Source organism: Apis laboriosa, unplaced genomic scaffold (assembly GCF_014066325.1).
Source record: "Apis laboriosa isolate Shangri-la unplaced genomic scaffold, ASM1406632v1 scaffold112_cov148, whole genome shotgun sequence".
Classification (NCBI taxonomy): Eukaryota; Metazoa; Arthropoda; class Insecta; order Hymenoptera; family Apidae; genus Apis; species Apis laboriosa.
The window spans coordinates 3099551-3114044 of NW_025220865.1; the positions used below are offsets into that span (position 1 = coordinate 3099551).

At 32.6% G+C, this 14494-nt stretch overlaps 1 protein-coding gene across 1 annotated transcript; it reads left to right on the plus strand.

The window, feature by feature from the left end:
• The first annotated feature begins 610 nt into the window (after positions 1 to 610).
• Positions 611 to 2138, plus strand: LOC122714404 (glutamate--cysteine ligase regulatory subunit). The gene is made up of 6 exons (XM_043935715.1): positions 611 to 877; positions 1026 to 1088; positions 1160 to 1277; positions 1336 to 1535; positions 1602 to 1716; positions 1781 to 2138. Exons 1-6 carry the CDS (start codon positions 788 to 790, stop codon positions 1924 to 1926), a joined length of 732 nt encoding a protein of 243 aa, XP_043791650.1. The 5' UTR covers positions 611 to 787; the 3' UTR covers positions 1927 to 2138.
• Positions 2139 to 14494: the final 12356 nt, after the last annotated feature.

Below are 14494 nucleotides of genomic sequence, written 5' to 3' on the forward strand. Positions count from 1 at the left end.
TATATATATATATTGAATGTGCAAATTCAATATGTATTTAAATAAAAATTTTTAATAACTTTTTAATAAATTTTTAATAAATTTTTAATAACTTTTTAATTTTTAATAAAAACTTTTTAATAATTTTTAGTAAAGAAAGAAACATAAAATAATATGAAAAAGTATAATTTTTAAAAAATTATTATATAAAATTAATAATTTATTGTTGATTTTTCTGAAAAATCAATTTCTATTAAAAAAAATTAAATAAAATAAATATAAAAAAAATTTATTAATAGTATATGAAAATATATATGTATTTAATTGCGTAATTACATTTAAAACTTAAATCTAATGAAGTTTTATTTATATGTAACCGTACAAGTAACCGTATAAAGAGATATGTATGCGTTTCTGATAATTGTTTATAATTACGTAATCTAGAAAATTAATGATATAATCATATCTATATTACTATATAATTATCTGCGTTTTTTTGGGCTAATAGCCTAAAGATATTTTGTACTTATTGAATATAGAAATGAATGAGTTAAATATTGTAATAAATATAGTACAAATTCAGAGAGTTACAGCTATTATGTATCAGCTATGTATGTACACACATTTTTTTATGTTTGAATTTTATTGATATTATCTTTAGATTGAAAATTGCCTAGTCAGCCACGTCATCTACGATTAAATTCATCGCAACCAAGTGATTGTCGACTACAATCTATGTCATTAGTTTTCGTAATAGTTAGTCATCTGCAACGTGTTTGCTAACATTCTTTACATTTTATTCCATACTATGTTATCACAAAACTTATTAGTTCGAACAGGAAATATACTTAACTTAAATGAAGCAAAAACAAAAGCAAGTCAAAATCCCACAGATGAGGTCAGTTTTCAAATTTTCAATGACAAAATTTGTAAATAAAATTTCATTTATGCCAATATCGAAATCATAATTCTGGAGGTTATGTTTCTTATAAAATTGAAAACCTTAAAATATTCATAAGAAACTATGATTTATTTTTATTTTTCAGCTAATTGAAACACTAAAAATTGTACTTCGAGACAATGAAGGGACTGGTGAAAATCCAATTATTGTATGATCACTATTTATTAATTTTTCAAAATTTCTAAAAAAGAATATATTTTAAAACTTATTTATTTTCAGATTGAAGGTATAGAAGATAATGCCTTGAAAGATATCAATAGAGAAGATGTTAAGATAACTGTAAAAGTATTTATTTCATCACCTGATGTAAACTTATTAAAAGAAGCTATAGATCAAGGTATAATATATTATTAATTATATGTATTTATATAATTATATTATATTTTTTTTTTCAGTTTGTAATTCCTTAAATATAAATGCAATTGAATCTTTAGTAATTGCTTATTCAGGAAAGGAAAATTCAGAAGATATATTATCATCACTAAAACATTTATGGACTGGAGTAGAAGAATATGTGAAAATTGGCAAACTATCAAGTGTTGGTCTTAGTGATGTCAACACAAATGAATTTATTGATTTATTTCAATGGGCAAATGTAAAATTATATTTGTTTTTTATTGTATTTTATTATATCTATTTTATATTATTTTTATTAAAACAGGTAAAACCAAATATTGTACAAATTAGTTTAGCTACATGTTGTATTGTACCACCAGCATTGCAAACATTCACTAAAGAAAATGATGTACAATTATTAACACATAATGATCCTGGACGTAAGTATATTTGTATATAATAATAAAGTAAGTAATGCATAATTCTATAATTTATTCATTACAGAAATTTTACCTCAAGAAGATTTAAATGGAATATTCAATGCTAATACAAATGTATATTGGGTTACAAGGTATCAAATTCATCTAAAATGTCGTGGTATTTTATCTTCAAAAGGTTATTTAATATATGTTAATAAACAAACAACATAATATTATATTTTTAATAATATGAAAAAAATAATTTAAACGATGATAAAATTTACAATTTACAATGATATTATATTAAATCTTAGTTTATTATATATACACATTTGTGTTCCACTCATTACTGTACATGTAAAGAGATCTTATATTTACAATATATATCAAGATTGTTAATCTAATTCACAAATTTTTGTAAGCATTAATAAACCAATGCTTATATATCATATCAGATTTATCTATTCATATTTGTAGAAATAAATATATAGTTTAGCATAATTAATGTATTTTATAATATTCCTCTATTTAATTTATTTTCATAAATTTTTAATAATTTTCTAACATTTTTAATTGTTTAAAATTTTATTATAATATATCATATAAATATATATATATAGAATTTTAGATGTAAATTTTCCAGTAGCTAAAAGTAAATGCAAAATTACAAAATGGCATGAAAATTACAAATAGCATTAGACATGCGTTTTAAATCCGAGTAAAATGTTTCTTGAATAAAAATATTAACTTTCGTATGTTTCAAAAAAAAAAAAAAAATAATGTTAATATATGATATTTCATTTAAAAAATAAAAAATAAATTTTCAAATATTCTTCATTTGTTAATCATTAACATGCATGAAATACGTAAATTATAACAAATATTAAATATATTTAATTTTTATATTTATTTTAATCATATATATAAAAATCTTAAATTATTTATCAAATTATATAAAATTCAAAATCAAATATTTTTTAAAATTGAAATAAAAACTTTCAATAATATTTTATTTATATATTTTTATATATTATTATTTATATATTATTTTATATAATAAATGAATATTTCAATTGAAAAATATTTGTATTGCAGAAATACTATTATTAAAATTAATTAACAAAAAATTTAAAAAAAGTATAATAAATATAATCAATAAAAATACAAAAATAAATAGATAAGAATTTTCTTTATTTAAAATTTTTTTTTAATCACGTTCAGAACCATTGCTAGCAGTAGCCGATCGGGAGTCCACTAGGCAGTGAGGACACAAGAAATCCTTCGTTTTATATGTGTGTCCCACCTTCATCGTCGTAGCCGCCACCGCCACTGCCGCCGCCGCCGCCGCCGCCGCGGTCGTCGTCGTCGCAGGCCAGCTCGATATATGCGGGCCGATTTTTCGTTTTGCCACCAGCTTGCTGCTGCTTTGGATCTTTCCCTTTCCTGCGCGTTCTGTTACTCTGCTCCCGCTCTGTGGACCCTTTTGCGTTGAGCCGCACCGCGTGGCACACACGGGGACAACGAAACGATGGGATGGGACGGGATGGGACTTCGGAGGACCGAGGATAGCGTAAACGTTTCTCTCTGCTCCCTCAGTTCTTTCTCTCGCTCTCTTTTCCTTTTCCTCCTTTCTCCTTTTTCACAGCACACACACCTTTCTGCGTTCATCATTCTGCCTTCTTTATTCCGCACACAGCCTATTGCCTCTACTCGAACACATTCGACACTCATTCTTTTTCTCTCTCTCTTGCTATTCTTCCTTCTACGCTTCTCTTTTCTCTGTTCGTCGCTTTCGGGATTGGTCTCTTTTCAATGCTTTCCCGTTCCTTCTGGTCACTGTAAAGCGGGCGGAGTATGCGAACGCCGCGATACTATGTTATGCCTGCGGACCGCGGGTCTGACATACTTTGTATGTTAATGCCACATAATGTCGTTTTTGTTCCTCTTTTCAACATTTATTTGTTCGGGTCTTCGGAGCTTTAGCAAGGGCGTGCACGAACCATAGTTCGTACCGCGCCTCAATCGTTTAGTTATTTCGTGATCAGATTTAATCTATTCGCTCTTTTTCTTCCCGTATATAAGATCCTTACATCATCGATGTGTGCTTATCGAAATTAATCCGGAAATTATTACATTTCAAACTGACGAATTGATATTTCTTAGCAGTATTGATTACAAGAATATAATAATACATTCACGTGTTCAGATTTAAATATAGTAATAGTCTTCTTGATGGTAAATTAAAAATTAAGCTCCCCTTATCAGTTATTTTTCTGTTATCAGTCTTCAATTGTTATCTATTTCAAGTTTTTCTTTTGGAATTTCCAACGTACAGATCTCTTGAGATATGATTCTCTTTTTTCTCGCCAAATAAAAACACATCAAATCAACTAAATTATGTCTATTTCGTGATCCAAAGGATCAACATATTATAAGATCTCAAGATCGTATAAAGGCTAACAACATTTCATCATTGCATAATTATATAATTTATATAAAATACCACTGATTTCAATTTTCTTCAATTTAACTTTCTGATAAAGAATATTATTGATGCTAATTTTGCCAACTTCAATAAATTGATTAATTTACTTTTCTACGAGTGTTATATATCTTTTTTTTATATAGAATTATTATTCTTATTTTATTTAAATTATATATATTTGAATAACAGAAAGAAACAGACAAATTCTAAAGAAATCCAAATCAATTTCAATAAGTTAATTTTATATTAAAAAATATACATCACAAAAGAATAAATATATAAATTTTATATATCACTATATCTATCAAATGTTCAAACGAAATTAATAAAAATAATATTATGCAAATTTTCTGGTAGTAAAAAATATAATCTTTTCTCTATTGTAAGCAATGCTTCTATATTGATAAAAAAGATCATAAATTTCTCGTTTGACAAATTAGCCGATGATGCAGGCTCAGCAGCGATTACCGACTAGCATACATGCTGCATGTAATATAGACTTGTTGGAACGCGATCTCGCGTTGACAGGTGATGCAGTCGCGGTATTGCCTCTCGCATCGAGCGCATCTCTCCGTGTTCGTGAGCAAAGTGCCTCGCCGTTGATGTTTCGCTAGCACACGGTTGGCCACAGTTAAGAGAAAGAGGGAAAGAAAAAGAAACGACAAAAGGAGGGAGCGAAAGGGTAAAGAAGCGAAGTACCGGCGGAGCAACACAGAAGCGGCAGAGGGAACGGCAGTAGTGAGTAAACGCAAAAGCGCCCTCGCTCGCTCCCGCGCGATGCAAAGACGGGGTATAAATAAGCGGCTGTCGTTTGCGGAAGCAGAAAACGGGCAAAAGGACAGAAATAAAGAAGAAGTCGCAAAAGAAAGGGAGGCAGTGACAGAGAGAGGAATAAATAAGCTGGGCCGAGGAGAGCGAGAGGACAGGCAAAAGTAGGAGCTGGAGCAGTAGCAACGGCCAGAAGCAGCCAGCAACGGTTCCACTGTTGATTCCTTCTTGCCGCTTGGACGACCAACTACGTCCCGATCTACTACTTTTGCGGTGTACGACCGTCCTCGCATTGAAAACTTTTCAGCGTGTCCTGCCTCCTCTACGAACGCGGCAGGTGTACTTCTGTCTCGTTATCCGGAAGGTCTCTTCCTCCTCGACAGCGTTCGAGTAGAAGTCGTAGATCACTTCGAGGATGTTTCGAATGGATTTTAAAGGACAAGTGATTTTGTCGTGGGAGGAACGGGACGGGAGAGATCCATTTAACGATCTTTGTAACGTTAATGAATGTATTAGGGCGGTAAATGAAAGAGTGTCGGAGAAAGAGGAGTTGCACACTGAATGGTGATTCTGCGCATGCTTGCGAATATATATACGCATATATATTAAGTTAGGTTAAGAAAAATAAAAGATGATAATTATGCATGAATTTTGTAAGTATTTTCTACAATTTCTATCTAATAAAGAAAAAAAAGTTTTTTCCGGTATATTTCTAGAAATCCAGTCTCAGTGCTCGAATTTGCTGGTATCGTAGCAGGTTATCCATGGCCGGATCTAGATACTATTCATGCTAAGCCGCATATCTGCATACGCATCGAGACACTTTTCGAAAGCACGTTACGCAGCCGTGCCGTGGCACCACGTGCATACGAGAGGTAACCTGTATCCCCATGTGTATAGCGGATAGAGTGGCGCTTATATGTATACATACACTTATATATACACATATACACACATGCATATTTCCTGTGTGGTGGCTGTGAAACAGAACACAACAGAACAGAGAACAGAACGGAACGGAACAGAGCAGAGCGGAACCGAATGAAATGGAACAGAAGCGAACGCAGTAGAGAAGCGCAGGCTGACTGCACGGCCGCAGCATGTTTATTGGCGCATCTTGGAGTCTTAAATCTTTATGTTGTCTCCTCGACGGGGTCTGCTATCTCCCTGTCCCATTGGCGGGATGGGAGGAGAAGGGAGAATCAGCACAACCACGGAAGGGATGAGAGGAACGAAGAGAACAAAGAGGGAATGAGTCGCTGTGAGCATAGGGAAGCGAGATGCTGGAATGGATGAGTAACAAAAAGAAGTGAAAAGAGACTAGAGAAAGAACGAGAGGGAAGGAAATCGGGAGAGATATATCTCTCGACTTGCGGTCGCGAAATCGAGTCAAGAGTCGGACAACCAACGACCAAGACGCATCCACTGCATTACGCACACAGAAGCCGCGATCTTAACGTGCCTCTAGAAATGGTCGTTTGCAGTTGTACAGGGAAAACCCACGTGGTAAAGGTACCGGGCAAGAATTATTAATGGCCGTAGGTGTTACGAGCGTGAAGATTGCCGCTTTTAGCCAGATGTGATAGAAATTGCATCATATAAAATTGACTCAATGTGTTCTGTTGGTCTCTATATTTTTACACATTATGCATTATAAATATATATAGATATTTCAACGTTAGTTCCTACAATCTAATTATTAAAATGTGATAAATTATTGATTAAATTAAAAAAGGTAATTTTGTGAAAGAAATACAAAAATTAAAATTATTAAAATAAATTAATTAAATTAATCATAGATATAAAAACTATTGCAGGAGTTATAAATTGAAAGAAATTATCAATAATTGATGAAAGAAAATGGTTAACATTTTTTATTTATTTCCTTAATTAAAAAAGGAAGTAGAATATATTATTAATAATTATTCCTAGACATGATCATGCAATTATATGAAATATAATCAAGTATAAAATCAATACATTACGTCGATCTTATGAATAATAAAAATTTACCGTTACATAATCAAGTGCTGATATTACAAAAAAGAATCTTTTAAATTTATATTGATAATAATTATTCATTTTATGATGATTATTGAATTTATGATGATCTAATAACAAAATTAAAGAGAAGTTTGAAAAAAAGGTATGTAAATAATAACTTGTTGCAATTGAAAATATATTATTAACTTGAAAGTAGTAATTACATAAATTTGTATTAGATTAATTTTAATGATCATTTTTTACAATACATTTACAGTATATTTTTTATACTATATAGTATAAGAAAGTGTTAAAATATATATAAAAAAATATTTAAAATTAATATTGAAAATTAAAATGTTGAATCATTGCAATATTTATAACTTCTATGATACAACAAAATAAATACATTAATTGTAGAATTCTTGAAAAATACATATTAATAGTAAAATTATAATAGATATTAATATTAATGGTAATAATTAATAATAACAAGATCAATTGTGATGAGATTACATTTATCTCACTTTTAAATGACAAAATGTCTGATCGTCGTTTAAATCATCGTTAAATAGATACGGATATATTAACTAGTTTAATCTATCACAAAACAAAAGATTAGTTAAATTTTTTATTTAAATTTTTTATCTTTGCATTATCTTTTTTAATGATATTCCATTTATCATATTAAGTCATTTATAATTATATGAAAATGATATCATTTATTAAAATCAATGTTAACCAGAATTTTCTTGTACCAAAAAATTATTTTTAAATGTTATTAAAATAAATAATTTACGAAAAAATAGAAATACATAATAATTGATACTTATAATAATACAAAATATAAATTATGATGAATAAGTTTTTGAATTATTGCAGTAAGGAAAATATCAAGTAGAAAAACACTCTTTCAGTAAGGGATGCTTCTAAAATTAATTTTCACATAATGCGCAAGCACGCATGAATACACATATTTATTGTCTGTGCCTATCCTTGGTATATATGTACGTAGAGAAACGTAGGCGTGAAGGTACTTTTTGAACACAACTGCTGACATAACAGTGGGTAAGAAACCAACAACGTAGTGTTATCAGCAGTGTCGAAGGCGGTGGTTTTATAGCTGATACGTGCCATTTATCGGTCTATGCTACGTTTAGTTAATTAAACGGCAGTGCAAACACATACTGCCAGTGCCAAGTAAACATACATATTACAATCAAACGCGAAACAATTACAGAAAATCGGAAAAAAGAATAAGAAAAGAAAGAGTAGCTCGTTGTGTTCGTTGCGTGTTGAATGGCGCTATGAATATCCATATGTGCTAGAATTTCTCTTTAATTTGCAAGAGGTGGCGCCACTGCAACATAATCGCGATAACAGATCGAAATTAATTTGAGAATTTACGTGCCTCTCCAGTTCTCTAATACATCTTATTGATTTCGTATCATGCGCTTTAAGTAAATATATTTGATAAAAAAAAATAATCTTTATAAGTGGTATTATTATCAAATATTGTGATATTATTAGTTGTTGCTATTTTTTATAATATAAAAAAAATAATTAATGATGCGTATTGTTGAAACAATATTGAAATTTAAAACATTAACATACTTTAACGGAAGATGAATATATTAAAATAAGCAATTAGTATAATATGTTAAGATCTTATATAAATTAAAGAGATCATCCAAAATGATCGGAAAAGTATAGAACGAAACGAAGGATGATGTAGCCAGGAAGAAATTCCTGATATATCAGACCATGTGCGCGGCAGACTTTGACGATCCCTTAAGTGAAATATCATCGACAATCATTCACGTGAGATCTTTATCGGCTGGTAACGTGATCTCTGACCCTACCAAACTCGGGAGCAGTTTTATGCGAGCTCCCGCGGCGCGTGAATATACACCCAGTGGGTGCTGTTGCCTCGTCGAGGAAGAAGATCTGGTGAGATCGCTGGAAGATCGAAGCAGGAATGTAACGCGGTCCGTGGGCTTTGGGATGGTTGGAATCACAGAAAAGTATTCGGTCGGGTTCGCGTGGAAGCCACGGTATGGCGTTCTGTACGCAGGAATGCGACTGCCAATAAATAAGCTTCGGCATTTCGCGCGGGATTCGCGCGTCTTATCGAGCCACTCAGGCGCTGTTGAGGATGGGCTACTTCCGATCCAATCGATCGAATCGATATTTCTTATCTGTGTACAACTGTTGGAGTAAAGACCTCTTTCATTGGGGAAAATATCTAATCCTTTAGAAATTATGCGAAAACGTTCATTGGTGTACAAACTTGAGCGTGAGCGCGAATAAATTGATGACGTACTGTAAAGAAAGTTGTGTTAACATTTTGTATGTATAGCGATATTCATATTTTAAGAGGAAAGAAATTATATATATTTTAAATTTAATTTATTCGTATAGAAAATAGAAGTAAATAAATCGATAATAAATATTAAATATTTGAAATGTAATTCGAATAATTATATTGTTCCATGAACTATTGAATAAATAAGAACTAAAATATTCTTTCAGAAATTCTGTGATGACTAAAAGTAGTACAGTAATATATTATATAAATATATATACTGTATTAATTAAAAATAATAATTATTATTGAATTACTATTATTATTGAATACATAAATTAATGTCTGTGAGGCGAAAATATATATGAAGAATATATATATATATATATATGAGAACAGGAAATAATTTATTTATAGAACAAACAAAAACTATTTTATAAAAAATGGAAAAATAAAAAAACAGGAAATCACTCTAAAAATAAGAAGAATATAATATACAAAATAGTCTAAAAAAGTATGTAGAAATAATAATTATTATATAACAAATTTTATTTTATCATAATTATCATATAATGAATTTTTTTTTTAAACATTATACAAATGGAATGAACACATGGAATGGTAATAAGATTTTTCACCTTAAATTTTTTTCATTTTAATTAATTCTTATTGAAATAAGCTTTTTCGCTAAAAATATGAACAGGAATGTTTAAAGTTAGAATTACAGTGGTTCTTTCTTCTTTTTTTTTTTCAGATAGGAAACGAACCGACGTTTCTGGAAAGACACCGGCACATTTCGAAAGATGATAATTACGCTTTTACGGTACACGGCCAAATCTACATTGTGTCTACGAGGCGAGTCCTCTCGCGGCAAGACATAGGAAATCGCGCAATACTTTTAGGCTCCCCGGTACACACATTGCGAAAAAGTGAAATGTGTTGTACCATTGCGTTTCCATTGTTGTGTTATGGAAGAGACGTAAAACGGGGCAAGGTTGAATCTCTGATTACTTGAAAGACTTCTACATTGTACTAATTCCGAATTTTCTATATTCTAATTTCTTTACATATCTTTATATTTTAGATTCATCAGAAAAAAAATTTTGAAGTCGATTATTACAAATTTCAACTAAGAATTGTAATTATTTTATTCTTCATTAAGATACAATTATCAAATGGAAGAAAAGAATTATATTAAAATATTTAATCATTGTTTATCCAAACATTGGATAAAACTGACTTTGATTAATTGATTAGTTCCAATAATAGAAATTCACTTAATTATCCTTTCCTCGTGTTTTTTAATGCAAACGGTATAAACTAAAAAGTTCAAATAAGATACGTGTATTTTTTCTAAGCTAATACATAATCTAATTTTCTAATTTGTTTTGTAGTTTAACAAAACATACAATTTGTCGAAATTAAAATGTTTAAATCTTCTGTTTTAAAAACTTCCGATTTGAAAAAGAAACAATGTGATAATCTGTATCGATTAATCATAAAAGCTAGGAAATACAGGAAGAACTCTTGGAATCACCGATTAAAAGCAAATCAAATCACCTGGTTGGGATTACCAGTTTATGATGATTTGAATTGGCTTCGATAATCTCATCCAACAGAGAAGTACCATTATAATAATAAGCTGTTGCATATATGTATCTACAAGATTGCGCAATCGTTGCCACACACAGCCGCGTCAACCGATTGGTATCAATGGCAAAACATCTCGAGGACAAAAAGCACGAGGAACAAGTAGGATCGATGGTTGAATTACACTGATGAAATGAAAAGGGAAGATCATACAAGAAGATAAAATTACGAGGACGAATAAAAGAGTGGAAGAATCGTATAGCGAGGCGGACCCAAAATGACTGGCAGAAGTGTCTGAATGGGCTCTGGTTGTTCGTACTTGGCCGATTCATGGCATTCCACTAAAGTGGTGCTCACGGTGACGAGCAAAAGAGCAACGATGCATTTCCCATTGTGAAAATCTGCGTAATACGACTTTGTTTCCCTCAGCACGGAAGATTCTAACCTTCTGTCTCTCTCTCTCTCTCTTTCTCTCTCTCTTTCTTCCTCTGTATTATATCTGGTTTAATTACATTTGTCATTTTGTGACTGTGGTGTCTCATTACGAAGAAAGTTCGAGATTTAACTCGACTGCTTGCGAACCTAGGTGGCCTCTTTCTGGTAACGGCACTAACCAACCCAACCAGACAGCCAACAACGACGACGACGAAGGAACGAACGAACGAACGAACCGACGAAGGAACGAACGAACCAACGAACCAACGAACGAACGAACGAACGAACGAACGAACGAACGAACGAACCAACCAACCAACCAACCAACCAACCGACCGACCGACCAACCAACCAACCAGTCATGAGCCCCCTTTTACCTTACGTATAGCCCTCCGCGTGCCTCTCTTCGCATCGCCGCTCTAGATCTTCGGATAAGAGCGAACACCATTTTAGCGGTTCCTTACACACCAGACATCCGTTCCCTTCCTATATATACGTGGCTACGGGAGAGCTCGCTGCATTTTCTCCGCGCGAATGTGTCAAGCGACTGGGAAACAGACAGAGATAGAGAAGGCGGATCGTGGAAGGTTGGTAGGCGGAGGGAAGGGAGAGATGGCGGGCAGAAAAGGACAAAGAGGTCGGAGGGAACGGGTAAGGGAGAGAGGGATCGAAGTGTACGATAAAGTGTGAGAGAGAGAAGTGAAATCGGAGAGAGAAAAAGATGTATAGATATATAGCGAGAGTGAGAGAGAAAGGGAGAGATGGGCATGTCAGTCGAAACCTTCTAATCCCACATACAGGTGCTTAATTCGTTACGTGAGACCGGAGGAAGCAGAAAACGGGATACTGTACCGTTTTCTGTGATAACGAATAAGGGTTTCGTCGTTCTCCTCTTCCTCAACCCCTCTATGCTCGTTTAATTAAACGTTGTGTTAAGTATATTCGCCATAAAGCGACAACGTTCGAGATATGCGAAATAGATTCACCATGAAAGATAAAAAAGATGGGACATCGCGTAGCGTAGAAATTTCGATGTCTTGGGTCGCGTTAGATTAGCTTTTTGCGATTAAGGTTCAATCGAACTCGGAACTTTGATAATTTTCTATTTAAGTGGATATCAGACGAGGACGTGGGGAACAGGTCACATCCGGGTTAACGTAATTACAAATTAATTTCGTTTTATTAAGTAGCTCCCGGCCGAAGAACGCACGTATGGCTTATCTCCGAGACTACTTGGAGAAGCACCGTATTCGGGTTAATTCTGCATTTAATTGGTGGCTTAACCGTATATCCACGGTTTATTCGGACTATCGTGAGAAAAAAGATATTAATTTTTCACGAGTAACTAGAATTCCCGCAAGAATTTGCACTTTATGGAAACACGGGCAGATGAAGATAACGATAATTGCGTAGTGTGGCGGCCGCGGAAAAGATTATTCGAAATGGTTCAACACGGTGAAATATGGTATATGTTGGATCGTTGCCTTCGAATACTTCAGTGACCCACAGGTGTGTACGGGTGGAACTGCCTTCGAGTAACTGTACCAAAACCTATGAATTTTTACGGCTAAATTATATTCCAATTATAGAAGATATTTTTTCTCATAATTCTTTTTTTATTAATTATCGCTGATTAATGTGATTATATTACAATACTATAAAAATTTTAATGATGATAACCTTCTGTCAGAGATTGTAGTTATTAAGATTTAGATGATCTGTCATTTTTTAATATAGAAAGTAATGTAATCTATTCTTTTTTTAAAATACTTTCTATAAGATAGGTTCCTAATGATATATTTTGATATTATTTATATTAAAACAATAATATCAATTAAATATACTTACATTTCAATTAGAGTTTATTTTAATTCAGTTACAAAAAAATGTTTTCTAAGTATCTAGAATAATATTCGAATCCACAAAATCCTTAAAAAATCACTCTTTTATTAATTATAAATTCTTATACGCTTAAAAACCAAAAAAAACCAATCACAATTTGCGTATATATTTACAAATCCCTACATCGGTTAGTTGATCGCACATAAAATCTGGCTTTGCTGATAAGAGATCCCCGTTTACGTGTGCGTCTTCTCTCTCGTGCATACACGCAAGATTTCCTCGTCGTGTATCGCGTATCTCTTTATCCTTGTTCCATATCTTTCCCTCTCTCTTTCTCTCTCGTACTCACGTCTAAACGTGTATACGCGCACGCAGATGCCGCGTGTCGATGTGGGTAGGGTTATTAGCCCAGAAAGCAAGGCCCCTGCTTCCGGTAGGCACTTTAGTTCGAGAGTTTCTTAACCCCTTCTTACACGACTTCTTGCTGGCCTGCCCTGGCCTAAGACTCTGCCCCGACTTGGCCTGTTGTCGGTTGCGGGTGGTAGAATTTCTCGTCGAGAACGAACTCCTGGGTCTACGACGAAACACTCTCTTATACTTGCATTTGTGTGCACGGTATGAACGGATCGTAGGGTAGGTAGATATACTAGGTTAGGTCGGCACAGTGGCGAACCGAGCAATTTTTCCCGCGGTCTAAGGTGGACCCGACATCGAACGATCGTAAATTTCGCGAAACAGAGGGCGCACGACTCTGACTCGCGATCTTGCTTATCGTACGCTACCATGATACTGATGCAGATTTTACCGTGTTGTTTTGGGATAGTCTGTTAATATATAGAATGAAAGAGAAAAAAATTTTAAATTTGGAATTTTATATTAAAATGTAAAATAGAAGGAAGAAAAAATAAATATTAATAAACAGATCATTTGTCGTATAATAGAATCGTCAAAAGAATTACAGGTAAGTGTTTTTGGTTAATAAATAATTTAGGAACGAAAAGATTAAAAATAACGATTTCAGTTCTGTATTTTATCATTATTTTTCGATATTTTATCAGAAGATTCAATTATTTTAATAATTTCTAAATATCAGTATTGTGATATGCTAAAAAAAAAAAAAGAAATATTTTTTACCTTGAAATACAACTTTCTTACCTAAAATAATGTTAGTCTAATGTTCGAAGTAGAATTGTTGCTTGTTGAATTCATAGCCATTCGTTTAATGACAATTTTATTGCGCGAAAAATGATTAATGGCACGTTATTTGCTCGCTGAGGGAAATACTCGGTGATAGGTTAATGGACGTAAAAAATGAACAGGCTGGCGTAAAGCGGCAGAGAGATACGAGCCTCGACGATGATAGATATGGTTTAACCAGTCGTAATTGTTTT